This window comes from Mastomys coucha, unplaced genomic scaffold, assembly GCF_008632895.1.
Source record: "Mastomys coucha isolate ucsf_1 unplaced genomic scaffold, UCSF_Mcou_1 pScaffold22, whole genome shotgun sequence".
Lineage (NCBI taxonomy): Eukaryota > Metazoa > Chordata > Mammalia > Rodentia > Muridae > Mastomys > Mastomys coucha.
Window position 1 is genome coordinate 65353463 of NW_022196905.1, and position 15617 is coordinate 65369079.

At 36.6% G+C, this 15617-nt stretch overlaps 1 protein-coding gene across 5 annotated transcripts in view; it reads right to left on the reverse strand.

The window, feature by feature from the left end:
* Nfxl1 (nuclear transcription factor, X-box binding like 1) overlaps positions 1–15617 on the reverse strand; it is a 43420-nt gene that overhangs the window by 24450 nt on the left and 3353 nt on the right. For all 5 annotated transcript variants that reach the window (XM_031342607.1, XM_031342606.1, XM_031342608.1 and 2 more), the window contains exons 3-11: positions 15410–15583; positions 10929–11038; positions 8179–8309; positions 4904–5082; positions 4514–4675; positions 4323–4423; positions 3437–3551; positions 2143–2267; positions 1345–1467 (exon numbers count right to left, since the gene is read on the reverse strand). In XM_031342607.1, the coding sequence (XP_031198467.1) occupies positions 1345–1467; positions 2143–2267; positions 3437–3551; positions 4323–4423; positions 4514–4675; positions 4904–5082; positions 8179–8309; positions 10929–11038; positions 15410–15583 (1220 nt within the window). The remainder of the gene's footprint in view (positions 1–1344; positions 1468–2142; positions 2268–3436; positions 3552–4322; positions 4424–4513; positions 4676–4903; positions 5083–8178; positions 8310–10928; positions 11039–15409; positions 15584–15617) is intronic.

The window sequence follows — 15617 nt, forward strand, 5'->3', positions numbered from 1 at the left end:
TGTGAGCTGAGGGACATCAGGAGCGCGCATGTGAGCTGAGGGACATCAGGAGCGCGCATGTGAGCTGAAGGACATCAGGAGCGTGCATGTCAGGAAGCACTGAAGACCATAGGGTAACAGAAAGAAAATCAAGTTTAAAGTCTACAAATCTGATGAGAAGTACAAATTTCAATCCTAGAAGCTAGTTCTATGAAAGCCAAGCTAAAGAAAAATGAAAAACACTATACTAAGTAACACCAGAAAAGAATTACTACAAACTGATAAAGACATCTCTTCAAAATCACCCAGAAAGCAAGAAGAGACTACAAGAGAGATCTGATACCCTCTTGTTAGGAAAAAAGCAAGCTAAGAGGCAGTGGGCAACATTCAGGGGACAAAACTGGAATTACAGCTCTGCAGTAAAAAAAAAAAAAAAAAAAAAAAAAAAAAAAAAAATGTATTTTCAAAAAGGCAAAGGAAAAGCATTCTCATATATAAAGGTAAAAAGAAAATTGGCCAGCACAAGAAACATTTAAGGGAGTCCCTGAGATAGAAAGGAAACTGAAGCTAGAAAACCTGTATCCAAACAAAAAGAAATGTTAAATACATACAAGGACAAAGAACTACTTTGTATTCTTTCAAACACTTCTAAAAATAACTACTAGGCTGGAGAAATGGCTCAGCAGTTAAGAGCACTTGTTGTTGGTTCCTAGCACCCCTGCCTGTCAGGTGGCTCAAAACTTCATATAACTCTAGCTCCAGGGTATCTAATACTCTTTTCTGTCTCTGAGGGTACATGCAGAAAAAAATATATACACATAAGAGCCACAACTCTATAGCCCCAACAAAATACTACAGTCAGATTTCCTCCAAGCCAAGCATCAATACTTTCTGTTATCATCTCACCTTTGTTAGGTGTCAACCATCAATATAACTGTCACTTTAAAACCACTAAGGACATTTCCCATCAGAAAACAGAAACAGCCCAAAAACTGAACTGAGAACTAGTGTGTGAGACAAGGAGGCTACATACAGTCTTTGGTGTTTTGTTCTGTTCTGTTTGTATTGTTGAGACAAAGTCATACCATATTAGTCCAGGCTGTCCTCAAACTCACAATCTTTTTGAATCAGAACCCTGAATTACCCATTTGTGCCACCACATTCGAAAACTGGCATGAATTTCTACTAATGCAAACAAGTATTAATCTAGAATATTTACTAGTATTTGACACAGAAAACAAAGAACATTTCTGAATACTTGAGAAACAAATTAAAAGTATTTATTTTCCCATATCATATATGTGATTTTCCCAAAAAGAAAAATTTCACAACTTTTAAATCAGTTCCCTAGCTAATCACACATACCTTCCTCCTACATTGATGCTTTTGACAGTCCCGCATTTTAACACACTTTGTTTCACAAAGGTAAGGCTTGTGACAAGGCATTCTCTTTGTATGCTTTCCACAACGACATTGCTTTTCCACTTCCTAGGCCAAGCACCAAAAAGCAATGTTAAACAGACTAATGTTAATGTTTTTCTCCACACTGCAATTTCTGTAATTACTAAAAGGATCTTATTTAACAAATTTGTTATATCTTAATAACAAATTTGTATTAAAAACTAAGCCAAAACTGAATGTCCTAAAATACTTTTTCTACTTTATTCTTCCAAATAGGACCTCATATGAACTAAGAGATATCAAACAGTAAAAATAATGAAAACAAATCAATTTATAGGTAGTTCCAACCATATGTACATCTGTGCATCTAGTCTCAGTACAAGACAATAAGTGGAGTGTTCAGTAACCTAGTTGGTTAATGGAGTAGTATGGTTGAACCCAAACTATGTATATACTTAAAGTCTCAAATCTAGATATGTCTGTCTCCATTGTACATAGGCTGAATTCAACAGAGTTCTAAATATCTTCTGGTAGCAAACAACCCCATACTAAGCTATGCAAGTGAGAACATTATAACTTGTCTCAAGGAAAGCACTACAGGGTAATGGTCAAATCTGATTTCCAGATCAATAATATAAATATTAGATAACACAAACTGATTATGAGACAGATGTTATGGGAGCAATGACAAACACACAACACAGTTTCTTGACATATTTTAGTGCATCGCTCTTGAAAAAAAGTATATGGGACACAACTAACTTGTCTGCATGTTTCACAAGGACCTCGGTGGCAACGCTGTGAGCACCTATGGATTCCACATTCAAGTATTTTATCACAGCTGTCTCCACAAGTTGGTACATCTTCTGTACAAGGCAAAGAAAACTCTGAAAAAGCAAACAAAATGTTAAATGTTAAATAAGATACATAATTATGAATCACTAACAAAGCTCCCTGTTCTTTAGTTCCTGGAGAATGACAGCTTTTTTGAACATAAAATTGTTATAACCATATAATATTAAAGAAAAATAACCTTAATAAAAATAACTCCTAATATTTCTGCAAGACTAATCCCAAATTCAAAATTCTCTTACCTATTCCTCCCAACCAATCCTAAACTGCCAAGCTTTTCTTTTCTTTTTGTTCCTTTGAGACAATGTCTATTATTTTAGTCCTAGCTATCCTAGAACTCATTATGTAGACCAGACTGGCCTCCAAGTCAGAGATCAGCTTGTCTCTGCCTCCCACATGCTGAGATTAAAGGTTGTGTACCACCACAATCATCAAGCTTATGTTTCTTAAAAAGAAATTTAACATGCAAGTTACTGACAATAAACATTTATATGACCAAACTACTTCAGAAATTGTTATCTAGAGAGATGAGTTTGAGGACATAAAACTGAGGGATTTCCACGACATGCAGAACTTTCTTTTTAAATTTGTTCAATCTTACAGGGTGGAAAAAAATATAAATTTTAAAACACTATAAAACTCACCTTTAACAATCATACTATGACAAATAGTACAAACAATCTTATAGATGTCTCCTACTGGAGAGTCAAGAAAGCTTACTCAACGAACCACACTCCTCCATAAAACAAAACAAAACAAAGCTCACACAGTAAGCTAATACTGTGACAGCAGCATCCAGTCTTCTTCAGTCCCAACGTACATAGATGGAATGTGACAACTGATGACCTTCCGATGATATACCATTATCACTCAAAATCAGTTGATATGAGGTGATGGTTCTCTCCATGCGCAGTTATTTGTGGACATAGACACAAGTACAGTGACTGCTCCACAACCTCTCAGGCAGGAGTTTCACCTCCCTCAAGCCTCTATGCAGGCTAGTCACCCCTCCTCCTCCTAGGCCCCTGACTCCTGTCAGTGTTTGACTTTTCTAAAAAGGCTTGTAGTTCAATTCCCACAGGATACAGCTTTTTCAAATTAGCTTGTTTTTTTGTTTTTTGGGTTTTTTTTTGTAATAAGCATTAGCATTTCTTCCATGTCTTCTTATAGCTCAATAAAACATTTCATTTAAAACAAATCTTACTTGATTTCTGACATGGGCAGAACCTCTTCCCAGATCGAGGACACTCTCCACAAGCACCAACATGACAAACTTGCTCACATGTATGATTACCACATGGCAGTGTCTTTCTACATACCTAAAATAAAAGCGCTCATCAAGAGATTAAAACTACACAAAAAGGCAGAATGAAACATAACCCACTTGCAAACACAAACAGCTTCATTATGCCCTCCTCATTATTACACTGCTATGTCTCACACAGGAGTCATACACATGGATGTGCACACATTTACATCTTATTTCCTGTGTACCAAAGAGTGTATCATAAAAATATAAGGACAGAGATACTCAGCTTAGTATGAACACCTACCGGACTTCAAACCTGGACTAACCCCGTCCAACCCTAGGAAAAGCAAACCACAGAAACAATTCTGCTCTCTCAATGGCACTATCTCAAGAGGAGAACAGCGGGAGCTGAAGCAAAAAGGAGAAAGCTGAGCGGTAAATCTACACACTGAATTAAAAACTCAGCAACTAACTTATTTGAGGGGAAAAGAACCTTTCCCTCCAGTAACTAAGGTATTAAATAGAAAATTAGTGGGCTGGTGAGATGGCTCAGCGGGTAAGAGCACTGATTGCTCTTCTAAAGGTCATGAGTTCAAATCCCAGCAACCACATGGTGGCTCACAACCACCCATAATGAGATCTGATGCCCTCTTCTGGTGTGTCTGAAGACAGCTATCTATAGTGTACTTACAATAAATAAATAATAAAAAAAAAGAAAGAAAGAAAATTAGCTGAACCTCTTGTTCCTCTTCCCTCCTATTCAACTGACCCAAGTACCTGTGCTCCAAGCAGCCTGTCTCTACCCTCTTTACCTCCCACCCTCAGAAGCACCATCACTCACTTGATCACAGTGCCACACTGGACTTGCACAACTTCTTTCTGCTACTTTTTTGCCACATACACATTTCTGTCTACTAACTCTTGGACAAGGCTGACAGTTTCCTAAAATTACAATCATAAATTAGTACACAAATATCAAAAGCAACAAAAACAGCTCTGCCTCTGTTTAGAGTTCTCATGTATGATCTTTACCTGCATGGCAAGGATTTTCACACTTATGATGCCCACACAGCAGCTTCCGCCCACATGGCAGCTGACAGGACCACTGCTTGGCACTGCACCTACGAGGTATAGGTTTTGCTTTCTTACAATAACAAGTGGTTGTGATCATCTTTGGACAAGGAGGGCAGGGACCTAGAATGCAACAAAGTGGTGGGGAGGGGCGTGATTAAAAGTCAGTAAAGAAAACTGCTAAGTTTTACATTTTCTTCTCTACCATTCTCCTCAGTGCTACTTTAAATGGACATCCTTTCTCACATTGTCTCACAGCAAACTTCAATTCAACTTGTATAATTTTGTTTGCTTCAACGTTAAGAAGAAACAGCCACCCAGAAACAACTACGGATATAATAAGAAACTCACCTGGATGGCAGAGTAGTAAACATTTATGACCACAAGAAGGTTTAAACTCTCTCTCACATACTTGGCCACACGAATGAGGTACAAGCCATGGATCTAAAGGTGGATCTTCTACTTTCCCACAGTAGCAATAATATCTACTAGGTGTTTCTGATCTTTTGTATTCAAATCTACATTTTGGACTACAAAAAAATAAAATATTAATTCAATTATTAAAAGCTACATGAGACAACAGTAACAAGACTATACTTTAAATTTTCATTAAGTAAAAAAAGAAAGTCTTACTAAAATCTCTGTACAAATCCTTAGTAAAATCTCTGCACAATACACTTTCCTGAAATATGGAACTATTTTATACTCACACTCTCCAATGCAAGTGCCAGAGGCCCGTGAGGTAAGGCTATACATAAAACTTGGCAACAATCGCTCTTTCTTTATATTTATACTTTTACAAACTGACACTATCACATGTAGTTAGCTGCTATGCATTGACACAGATATCAAAAGTACAACCACAAACACAAAGCAACATTAGTTTTCAACTAGCCAAGATTTTTTTAACCAAATTCTACAAACCATATTTCTGCAATATTTACTCAGATTTATATAAGGCTTGGTTTTAAAAGTTTTGTTATAGAGTCTATAAATAAACAAAATATAGTAGTAAAAGGAAAAAAGCAATCAGGTTATACACAGGCTACATATAGCAAGAAAAAAAATATAACAAAATCCTAAAATTAGGAGGAAAAATCTGAATATAAACAAAGAATTTTTCCTTTTTTGAAAAAGTGTATTTATTTTTTACTTTATGACTATTTTGCCTACATACATGCCTGGTGCCTACAGAGACCCACAGGTGTCAGAGATATCCTTGAACTAGAGTTACAAACTGTTGTGAGCCACACTATGAGTGCTGGGAACTGAACTGAGTCCTCTGCAACCACAAGAAGTACTCCTAAACACTAGCCATTTCTCCAGCTCTGAGAAGTTCCTAATGTTCGATCTCTAACACAAAGTATACCTCTTTCAAGTTCACTAATGTCAAGGAAAATTTTAAATATTATTTTATATTCTCTGCTATAGCAGAATGACAACATCAAAGTAAAATGACAACATCAAAGTAAATCTGGGTGCTAGGAATGACAACCTTCAAGTCTACCAAAAATTCATTTGAAAATCATCATAGGCCACTACTAAATATGTCCTAATCCTTGTCTCTTCCCAAACAACTGAGTACAGTCAATGTTCTGTACCAGGCTATTTGCAGACCACCATTTAAATTTGTTTTACATAAAAATCATTGTCATAAGAACATGCTGTGCTTCCAGATAAATACCATACAAGTGTTCAGAATAACCATATTATTTGTTGACATAATCAAATTTCCATAACAAGGTATGGAGGGATGGCTCAGCTGCTCTTGCAGAAGATCTGAGTTCACTCCCAATATCATGTGGCTCACAATAACCTGTAACTCCAGGTCCAGGGGATCCCAATGCCTCTGACCTCTGCAGAGGCACCAGCACTTATGTGCACATACACATAGAGACAAACAACATACACAAACGTATAAATCCACACTTAAATATAATGAATTTTTTAAGGTAAAAATTGAAAACCAATGACATACCTCATGTTTATAAATAGCTAACATTTAATTTAAAGTGTTACATTGCCCTCTACTAAACGAGAATGACTTTGTTATAGCTACAATGATAAAAGGCGTGTTTGGATAATAGGCAGCTGACAATGTGCTGGACTGCTCGCCTGCCCTGACACAGATCTACTTTGGGGGCGGTTATGTGTAGAAGTGCATGTGTTTCATTTAAACAATGGAGTACCAACAAGCAAAGGCCTTACCCTGTTAGTCAATAAGCACTTATCGTAGAAACACACAGTGTAAGTTCATTTCCATGAAATAACTACCTTATTATAATCTTAACAGCTTCTGGTTACATCTTGGCAGATAAGAAGTAAACAGAGTAAGTTTTCAAATTAAATAGCCACTTATCTTCATTTATTATATTCAGAATAGCTGTGTAAAGGTTAAGAAGGAAGGAAAACTAATAGAAAATTACATTATTATTCTTTCAGGTCTAAGAAAAAAGCAGCAGTTCACTATTCTGGTAGCTGACACTGAGTTCCTCTATGGAAAAATCTCTACTTAAAATGGAAGTGAATATGGCAAAAGTGAGAATAGGTCCATGTGAAGCTCAGATCTCTAACAAACAGCTCTAAATATGAGCTGTTCATTCTACACCCACTCAACACTAAAATCCCTCCACCATAAGCAACATCAAGCACAGACTTTCAAAGCAGCATGTGCTCAAAGAGAAAGCAGTCTACCACCTGAACTCAGCTGGTAAATACAAAAGGTCTAAATTTAAAAGACTAAACCCTAGGTTTCAAATTCCAACAGTGAGAGGAATGGAGCTGCTCTCAGCTAACTTCAGCATCTTCAGAGGAAATGGATAAAATCTTAAGACTGACAAGAATTACTTTTTTAGAAAAAAATGTCCATGCCTAAAATGTTTTTTAAAATTATATCACAATTTTACAAATATCTCGGTATTTAAGATAATTATGGAAGATATGACTAAAACCAGATTTTATTAGGCCTAAAGTTATACAAGTTGGGTGATATTAGTAAAAAGAACATTACTTTTGAATTTAAAAAACAGTTGCAAAAATTTTAAGTATACAATGCCCCCTAGCTAATGTTTAATTACATTAATAATGAATCTACCACTCTTGACTAGCTGAGACAAATGATTTAACTTTTCCACTTTATCTCAAAACATAATAAGACAAAGGTCCAATAATCAGCAATAATAAACATGGCTGGTAAAATCAACATCGATAAATTAATGATACCACATAATACACAAATGTAATTTTGAGACTGAAGATACAACTGGAAACCATATAATCATAATATATTAGATGAGTAATATCACACTAGTGTGTACTAACAGGAAATCAAGGAGAGAGAAGGGTAACAGATTTGAATGATAGACAAGTCCTTTAGAAGCATAGCTAAAGCACTGCTTCACAGGAAAACCATAGACTGATGATTGATTAGATACTGACAGATACTAGTATTTACAAAAAAACTGAAAGGAGAAGAGCATTACCAAGGTCTCCATCTTCATAAACTAGACAAATACTGGAAAGGAAAACATACTGAAGCTTCCAACAATACAACATCTGATATATAAGGTCCCACATTTATTTATTTATTCTACAACTTAAAATCCAATGAACTAGAAAAAAATTACCATGGCCAGGGGTAATCTTTCTTTCCAAAATCATCATCTGTCACAGAAGATACAAGAAACTGGCTGTCTTTAGCCCACTTCTGAATACAGGGCATATGGAATATACAGAAACATCCTGAACAGCTCCAAACCTAAGACAAAGGGGTCCAAACTGATTATATATGATTTTTGTCAACTAGTTATACAATACTTTAAAGTGATTATCACACACTGGATTAATTATTTTTCAAAAGTTACCTAAAGACTAAAAATCAAAAATCATCACAGAAGAGATGATCTTTATAAGATGTATTTCGGGATGTAACATTTGAAAGAAAAATATTAATCACTCAGTTTCAAATAGCAAGAAAAAACTATAGCTGTAAAAAAAAAAAACTATAGCTGTAGCTAACAATCGGAATGATTTCTAACTTTATATATACACACAAGTGTATGTGCATGTATGTATGCACACATATTTTTATATATATGCTGGTACTGACTGATAAAATATTATCTTTTTAAAACATGATATAAACATTTACCCTTATCAAATACACTGATATATCTTACTATATATGGTACTTATATACCATAATTTCATCCATTTCTTATTGGTAGACATCTATTTTGCAAACAATACAACAAAAGAATTCTGGTCATAACTTGTGTTTGTGCATATCCCTTGTTGTTATAAAAAAACCTGTAAGTCTATGTTAACATGTAACACAAAATTTTAAAAAATAAACAAAAAGTAAAAATATAATAATATAGAAGCTTACAAACGAGCCAGTGAGATGGCTCAGAAGTGCCACAAAGGCACTTCCCATGCAAATGTGGAAACCTGAGTTCGATCCCCAGGACCCACATAAAAATAATGAAGAAACAAGCTCACTAAGTTGCCCTCTGACTTCCCAGATCCATTGTGGCACATATAACAAAGATTTAAGGGTCAAGAAGTAATACCAAATTAATTTTTAAACCTACAAACATTTTGATGTAAGAAAAAACTCAGGTCTGGTCTCCTTATGACAACTACTTGAAAAGAAAAATTTCTGACATGTACTATAAAGTAGCAGCATTAAATAAAGAGAAACAGCAAAACCCTTAGTTTTGATTCTCTCAAAGACTTGCTGAAATAACCTAGGGAAATGACAAGACAAGGAAGAGGAAATGCCAAATAATGGTATTTTGTAGAACTCATTACTACTAAAACCACAGTAGGTCCATACTACAGGAAGCCCTTCTAATTTTTTTTTTAATCATTTATATGAGTACACTGTAGCTGTCTTCAGACACACCAGAAGAAGGCATCGGATCCCATCACAGATGGTTGTAAGCCACCATGTGGTTGCTGGGAATTGAACTCAGGACCTATGGAAGAGCAGTCAGTGCTCTTAACTGCTGAGCCATCTCTCCAGTCCAGGAAGACCTTTTTAAAAAAGAACTATAAACATGCTGGTCTAACTCTAACAAACACCCTAAGGAGACTGGGACATTCACCAGTCCCCTGGGAGAATGTTGTTGCAGGGGACATGAATGCCTCAGTGCTACATTGTTCCTGAATACTGGTTGACTCAGTTCCCAAGAAGGACAAACAACCTTGAAAAGATGTGGAACACAGAAGCGACTTACAGAGACCCAGCTTACTGGAGCTGGATCACAGGAAGCCAAGAAGTGACCCTGAGTATGACGACACCTGCCTCGGTTGCACTGTCCTAGCCAACCATAGTATCTTAAAAATTCCGCTTCACTCTACATGCCGAAAACATTTCATCAGACCTCATCTTTCTACCAGGAAAGGATTAACATGCGGTCTTAAAGTTGAGTCTGCCATGCTCAGTTATCACTTCTCTTTAATTCCTTAGTGCCCTTTTAAATCTACGATAGCTTCACAATCAGGCAAAAGGCCTTATAACAGAATCAGCTATGTCTCACTGTCTTTCCCGTCTTAGTCAGGGTTTCTATTCCTGCACAAACATCGTGACCAAGAAGCAAGTTGGGGAGGAAAGGGTTTATTCAGCTTACTTCCACATTGCTGTTTATTACAAAGGAAGTGAGGACTGGAACTCAAGCAGGTCAGGAAGCAGGAGCTGATGCAGAGGCCGTGGAGGGATGTTCCTTACTGGTTTGCTTCTCCTGGCTTGCTTAGCCTGCTCTCTTATAGAACCCAAGACTTCCAGCCCAGGGATGGCACCACCCACAAGGGGCCCTACCCCCTTGATCACTAATTGAGAAAATGCCCCACAGCTGGATCTCATGGAGGCACTTTCCCAACTGAAGCTCCCTTCTCTGTGATAACTCCAGCCTGTGTCAAGTTGACACACAAAACCAGCCAGTACACCCCCAGTAGCCCTGGACACTTCCCACAATGCTCTCAACTTTGTTAGAAGATCCTAGTAAAACTTCAGTGTCACTATCACGTTCTAGTTCCTCGAAGCCTATCTTTAGTTGAACATGCTACCTTTATTTCAAACCCACTGAAAATATTTAGCTCAGTGGTAGGACATTTGCCTAGCATGCATTAGGCTCTGGCTAGATCACAGCAACACAATAATTGTATGAATTTTAAAGATTCTTAAAAAGATTCCTAGAGATAATTCCTTAATTCTTTTAGATTAACAAAATGAAGATTAATTCACATATAATATTGTCAAATAAAGAATTTTTATACAAACATAAGTGAAAGTACCATAAATGGCTAAGTATTAAAAATGTGAGACATGTTACCTGGGGTATATCATACCAGATATCACAACAGAAAGACTTACTGCCTGGTTCCTCTTCACTGAAGCAATACAAATCAGGCACGTCATAGCCCCTGCTTGGAAAGCCTCATTCAGATACTGTTTCGTTCGCTCTAATTCACGTATATCTCCATCTTAAATTTAAAAAAGGAAAACATCACTGTAAACAACATCTGAAAACAACACATCTTCACCAACAATCATGTTACATGACCAATGCTAAGCAATTTTAACTATAGAAAATATAAGTTAAACCCTTAAAGCTTAACAAAAGGAAACAAATAGTGAGTTGACAAGGGGTTACCACATCCAAAAATTAACAGCATTTCAGCTCTCTCACTGGCTTGCTTTCTACTTCAAGTCCTTAACAAATTTGGTGGAGACAGAACCACTGGCAAGACCAATATGGCAAATAGTAAAATATAAAGAAACTGAAGTGTGAAGGAAAACGAAAAGTGAACCACTGAAGGGAAGGCTAGCACGTCACACCATAATAAATCTGTGGAAGAGAAGCGCTGAGGTTACTAGCACACAGCAGCCATGTTTCATTAAACTGTGCTCTTTACTCCTTCTGTAAACAGTAGTATAAGCTTTCTAAGGAGAAAAAAATTAAAGGACTTGTATTGGCTAGTTTTGTGTGTCAACTTGACACTGGCTGGAGTTATCACAGAAGGGAGCTTCAGTTGGGGAAGTGCCTCCATGAGATCCAGCCGTGGAGCATTTTCTCAATTGCCCCTTGTGGGTGGTGCCATCCCTGGGCTGGTGGTCTTGGGCTCTATAAAAGAGCAGGCTGAGCAAGCCAAGGGAAGCAAGCCAGTAAGGAACATCCCTCCATGGCCTCTGTGTCAGCTCCTGCTTCCTGACCTGCTTGAGTTTCAGTCCTGACTTCCTCTGGTGATCAATAGCCATGTGGAAGTTTAAGCTCAATAAACCCTTTCCTTCCCAACTTGCTTCTTGGTCATGATGTTGTGCAGGAAAAGAAACCCTGACTAAGACAGGACTGTATGGCCTTTAAACAAGTATTAAGTATTTATTTCCAAGCAGGATAAACTATCATGATATCAGTGTTATGCACGAGACATCTGAGACACAGAACAGTTCAGTGACCTCAGTTTGACTACTAAGTGAATCCTCAATTCCTACCCCGTGCTTTCCTGGCATTATGGAGAAAAAGGTGGAAGAAGAAAAGTTAATGAAAGAATGGCAGAGCAGCACTTTAATGTACAATCGACATTAAAAGGGCGGCAAATAAGTTATCTTCATGTAAGAAAAATATGTGTACATGCCTTTTGTAAAACTAGAATGATTCAACACAAACTGACTGAATTTCCAAGAAAAGTAGGTCAATCATATAAGATTATAGAAGGACAAAATTTACCATGGCAATAATCTAGCTCAAATCAAAGTTTGTTGCCAAAAAGTAAAACTAAATAAGAATCTTAGTTCATTTTCTAAAACCCTCTAACTAAACACAGCACTTAAGAAGCATCTGCCCTACCATAACATAATATATATGTCATTTACAGTGCTAATGAACAAATGTAACACACTCTAATCCTACAAAACTACTAAAGACAAATGTTTTATTTTAAGTTGGCATTTAACTTTCTAAAACATCCTTAAACAGAATATCTATAGTCAATATATTTATATTGCTTAGAGTACAACTGGCTTTAAAAAAAATCTGCAACATTTTAAATTTCATCAACTTATTCATACAATTAATTAATTAAATAAGTTAATTCATACAATTTACATTTAAAATATGATGGTATAGTCTTATAAATTAAAGTCTAAGTTTATCTCTACAAAATTCAGGTAACATTTCTTTGAAAGATGTATTATACTTTGGCTACAACTAAATAATGTGCATTACCCGGCATATCACAGCAGACACAGGCAGCATGGCACTTGGAAGTCACATATTCTAAAATGACCACTGTGGCAAATAAGGGAACTAAGTTTGAGGAGGTTAAGACTGGAATGAGCAGAAAGTACCAGACGAAGGCAGTTAGAGCAAACCAAACAGCTAGAACTGTGGGAAGTTATCTAATGAGTCTCAGTTTTTCTTCTGTCGAATGCTAACAGTAGCCACATGTAGGTAATGTGAGCCTGCAATAGGTAAAGCTAGTTGAGGGAGAAAGGAGATCCTGAAGAAATCAGACAGAGGAAGGCTGAGTAAGGAGGTGAAGATAGAGTAAACAGCAAGTTCTCACAGACAGAGCTACATGATGAGACCTTGTTTCAAAAATGAATATTTTTAAATTTTACCAAGTAAACTCTAGGAGGCTTTGGTGACAATTAGACTTGGTTTCGTTCATGCCATGTATGTATCACTGTGTTTATACATTTCTAAAGTAGAAGACTGGAGTGCTACTAGGGTAAGAAAACAAGGGAAGCCATCTCTTCTAACGTGACGTGCCTGGGAGTGAAGGCGACATTCTCTTTAGAATAAAGCCACACAAGAAGAGAATCACAGAATGCAAAGCCTGAGACCAGAAAAATGGGAGAGGTTCTTGGGAATGTACTAGCGCTCAACTCACCAGTATGAGATGGACACTATTTCATTACTCTGGCATTTATTAAAACACAAAACTGTTCTAGTTTCCTCAGTTTATTACATGCATAGTGCAGAATATATAGGAATAAGAATCAAAGTATTAATGTATTTGATACAAAAATTAGTTTAAGAAGAAAACTATACAAAAAAAACTCATAAAGCATATAAATGGTAGTATTTTCTACTATCTATGCTAAAAGACAGTAGCCTTCCTCTACCTCGAATGGCTGAAGTGAGGTCCTCTTAGCCACAAAACTGATGATTACTAGTTCAGAAGTCATCCAGAAACAGGACATTCTCTAGCCTTAAAGTTGTTTTCATCAGCTTTCATTTTGTTAAGCTTGACATTTTACCTCAACTTCCTTAATTCCTCAGGAGATAGGGTAAATTTCTTAGAGAATGCCTATCAACCTTTGCAATATCATCAGTACATGCAGATAACTAACAAAGCAAAAGGAAGATGGATTGGGGTGGGGATAGGCGGCACACTACAGGAGTCAGCCTGAAGTCTTACTAACTCTAATACCCTTAAATTACCTTCATTCCACCTAACGTACAAACTCTGCTATGCTTGACCGTGTTGTACTAGCAGTCCCATTTTGAGGAAAACACTATGTAATAATTAAGAAACAAATCAGTGACCAACATTAAGAGAGCTGATGTGGAGTTATGATATAAGACCTATACCTAAAGGAGAACAAGATTTGTTTTTAAGCAGAAGAAATCCTTTTAGGAGACAGGGAAAGAAGGAAAACCAGCTATGGTAGAAAACCTCTAATATTCAAGCATACAAAATGTGTTAGACATCTCAATAGACAGCACATACTATCTGACAAGCAGTGCTACTTCATTCCAACCCCTCCACGGCACTAGACACATCTCAAAGAAGAGAGAGCCTGAGCCAAAGTGAACATGTCAGACACTAATCGGATACAAGCAATGCGGAAGTCCAAGGCTTAATTTGGCTTGTGATGTCCTTTTAACCAGTCTCATTTTCCCTCATCAACAGGTCCAAGAGCAGCCATCTCAACTTCTTCAGAATCACCCTGCTTTTACACAGAAAACACAATGAGCCCAATAAAAGTTCAAAAGCTGAGCAAATCACCTTTAGGCCAACTTTGCCATTTACTAATTGTATAATTTTAGGAGAATCTTCTCTCCTATGAAGAGCCATTTCCAAAAAATTTTCTGAAGTTTTTTTCTCCTAGCTCTAACAAGATTTTTTAAAAAAGAACTAAATGCAACTATAAGCATGTGTAACTAACATAAGACTATACAATAAACAGCAGGAAATATATATATAAAAGTACTGAGAACTGTTAATGTTTCTAATGACATGAGTGTAAAATTTAGAAACTGTAAGAATATCCGTATTGATCTTTGAAACCACTTATCTTAATTACTTGACACTAATAAGTACACATACCAGTATCCCGATGGCCCTCTCTCACATTAAATAAAAGGAGGGGCATACTTAAACACAGCCCAAACATATACAACAGATGATGAATATACATGTCAGGCCTTTAAAGACTTCATTTTTTAAAAACAGTATGAAAGTCAAAAGTAAGATTTGACACTACAATAACAAAGTCAAGAAACGAAAGGGACTTTAAGGCAATTTTAATGTGATAAAAAGAAGAAAATGAAGGCTACCATGAAGGGGTCCCTGAAGCCCTGAAGCCCTGCAGCCCAACAGAATCCCAGCCAGTAGCCACTTACCCTGCCTATTTCTCTGGGAGTTAGGGTTGTAAAGGACACTGGCCATATAATCTACTTTATACAAAGATTAGTATTAACAACATATAACTTAAATACCAAAATGTCTTCAGTCTCACAAAATGACCACACTAAAAATGATCCTATATAGTAGTTTAAACTATAACTAAACAATATCAGAAATATCCTACTTATAGTGAAAATGTCCAAATCAGTAAGATAATACCTGTATGAGTAGTGTATGTTATGAATGTATTAGCAACAATTTTCCCCTGTTTTCCTTCAAAGTCTTCATCCCCTTCTTCTTCAGAGGAAGAGCTGCAATGTTCCTCCATCAGCTTTCTGGCTGCAGCTTGATTGGCCTTCTTGATCTCCTCAAATTTCTTCTGAGAAATTAACTCTGCTTAGCAAACAAAAAAAAAAAAAGTTTCATT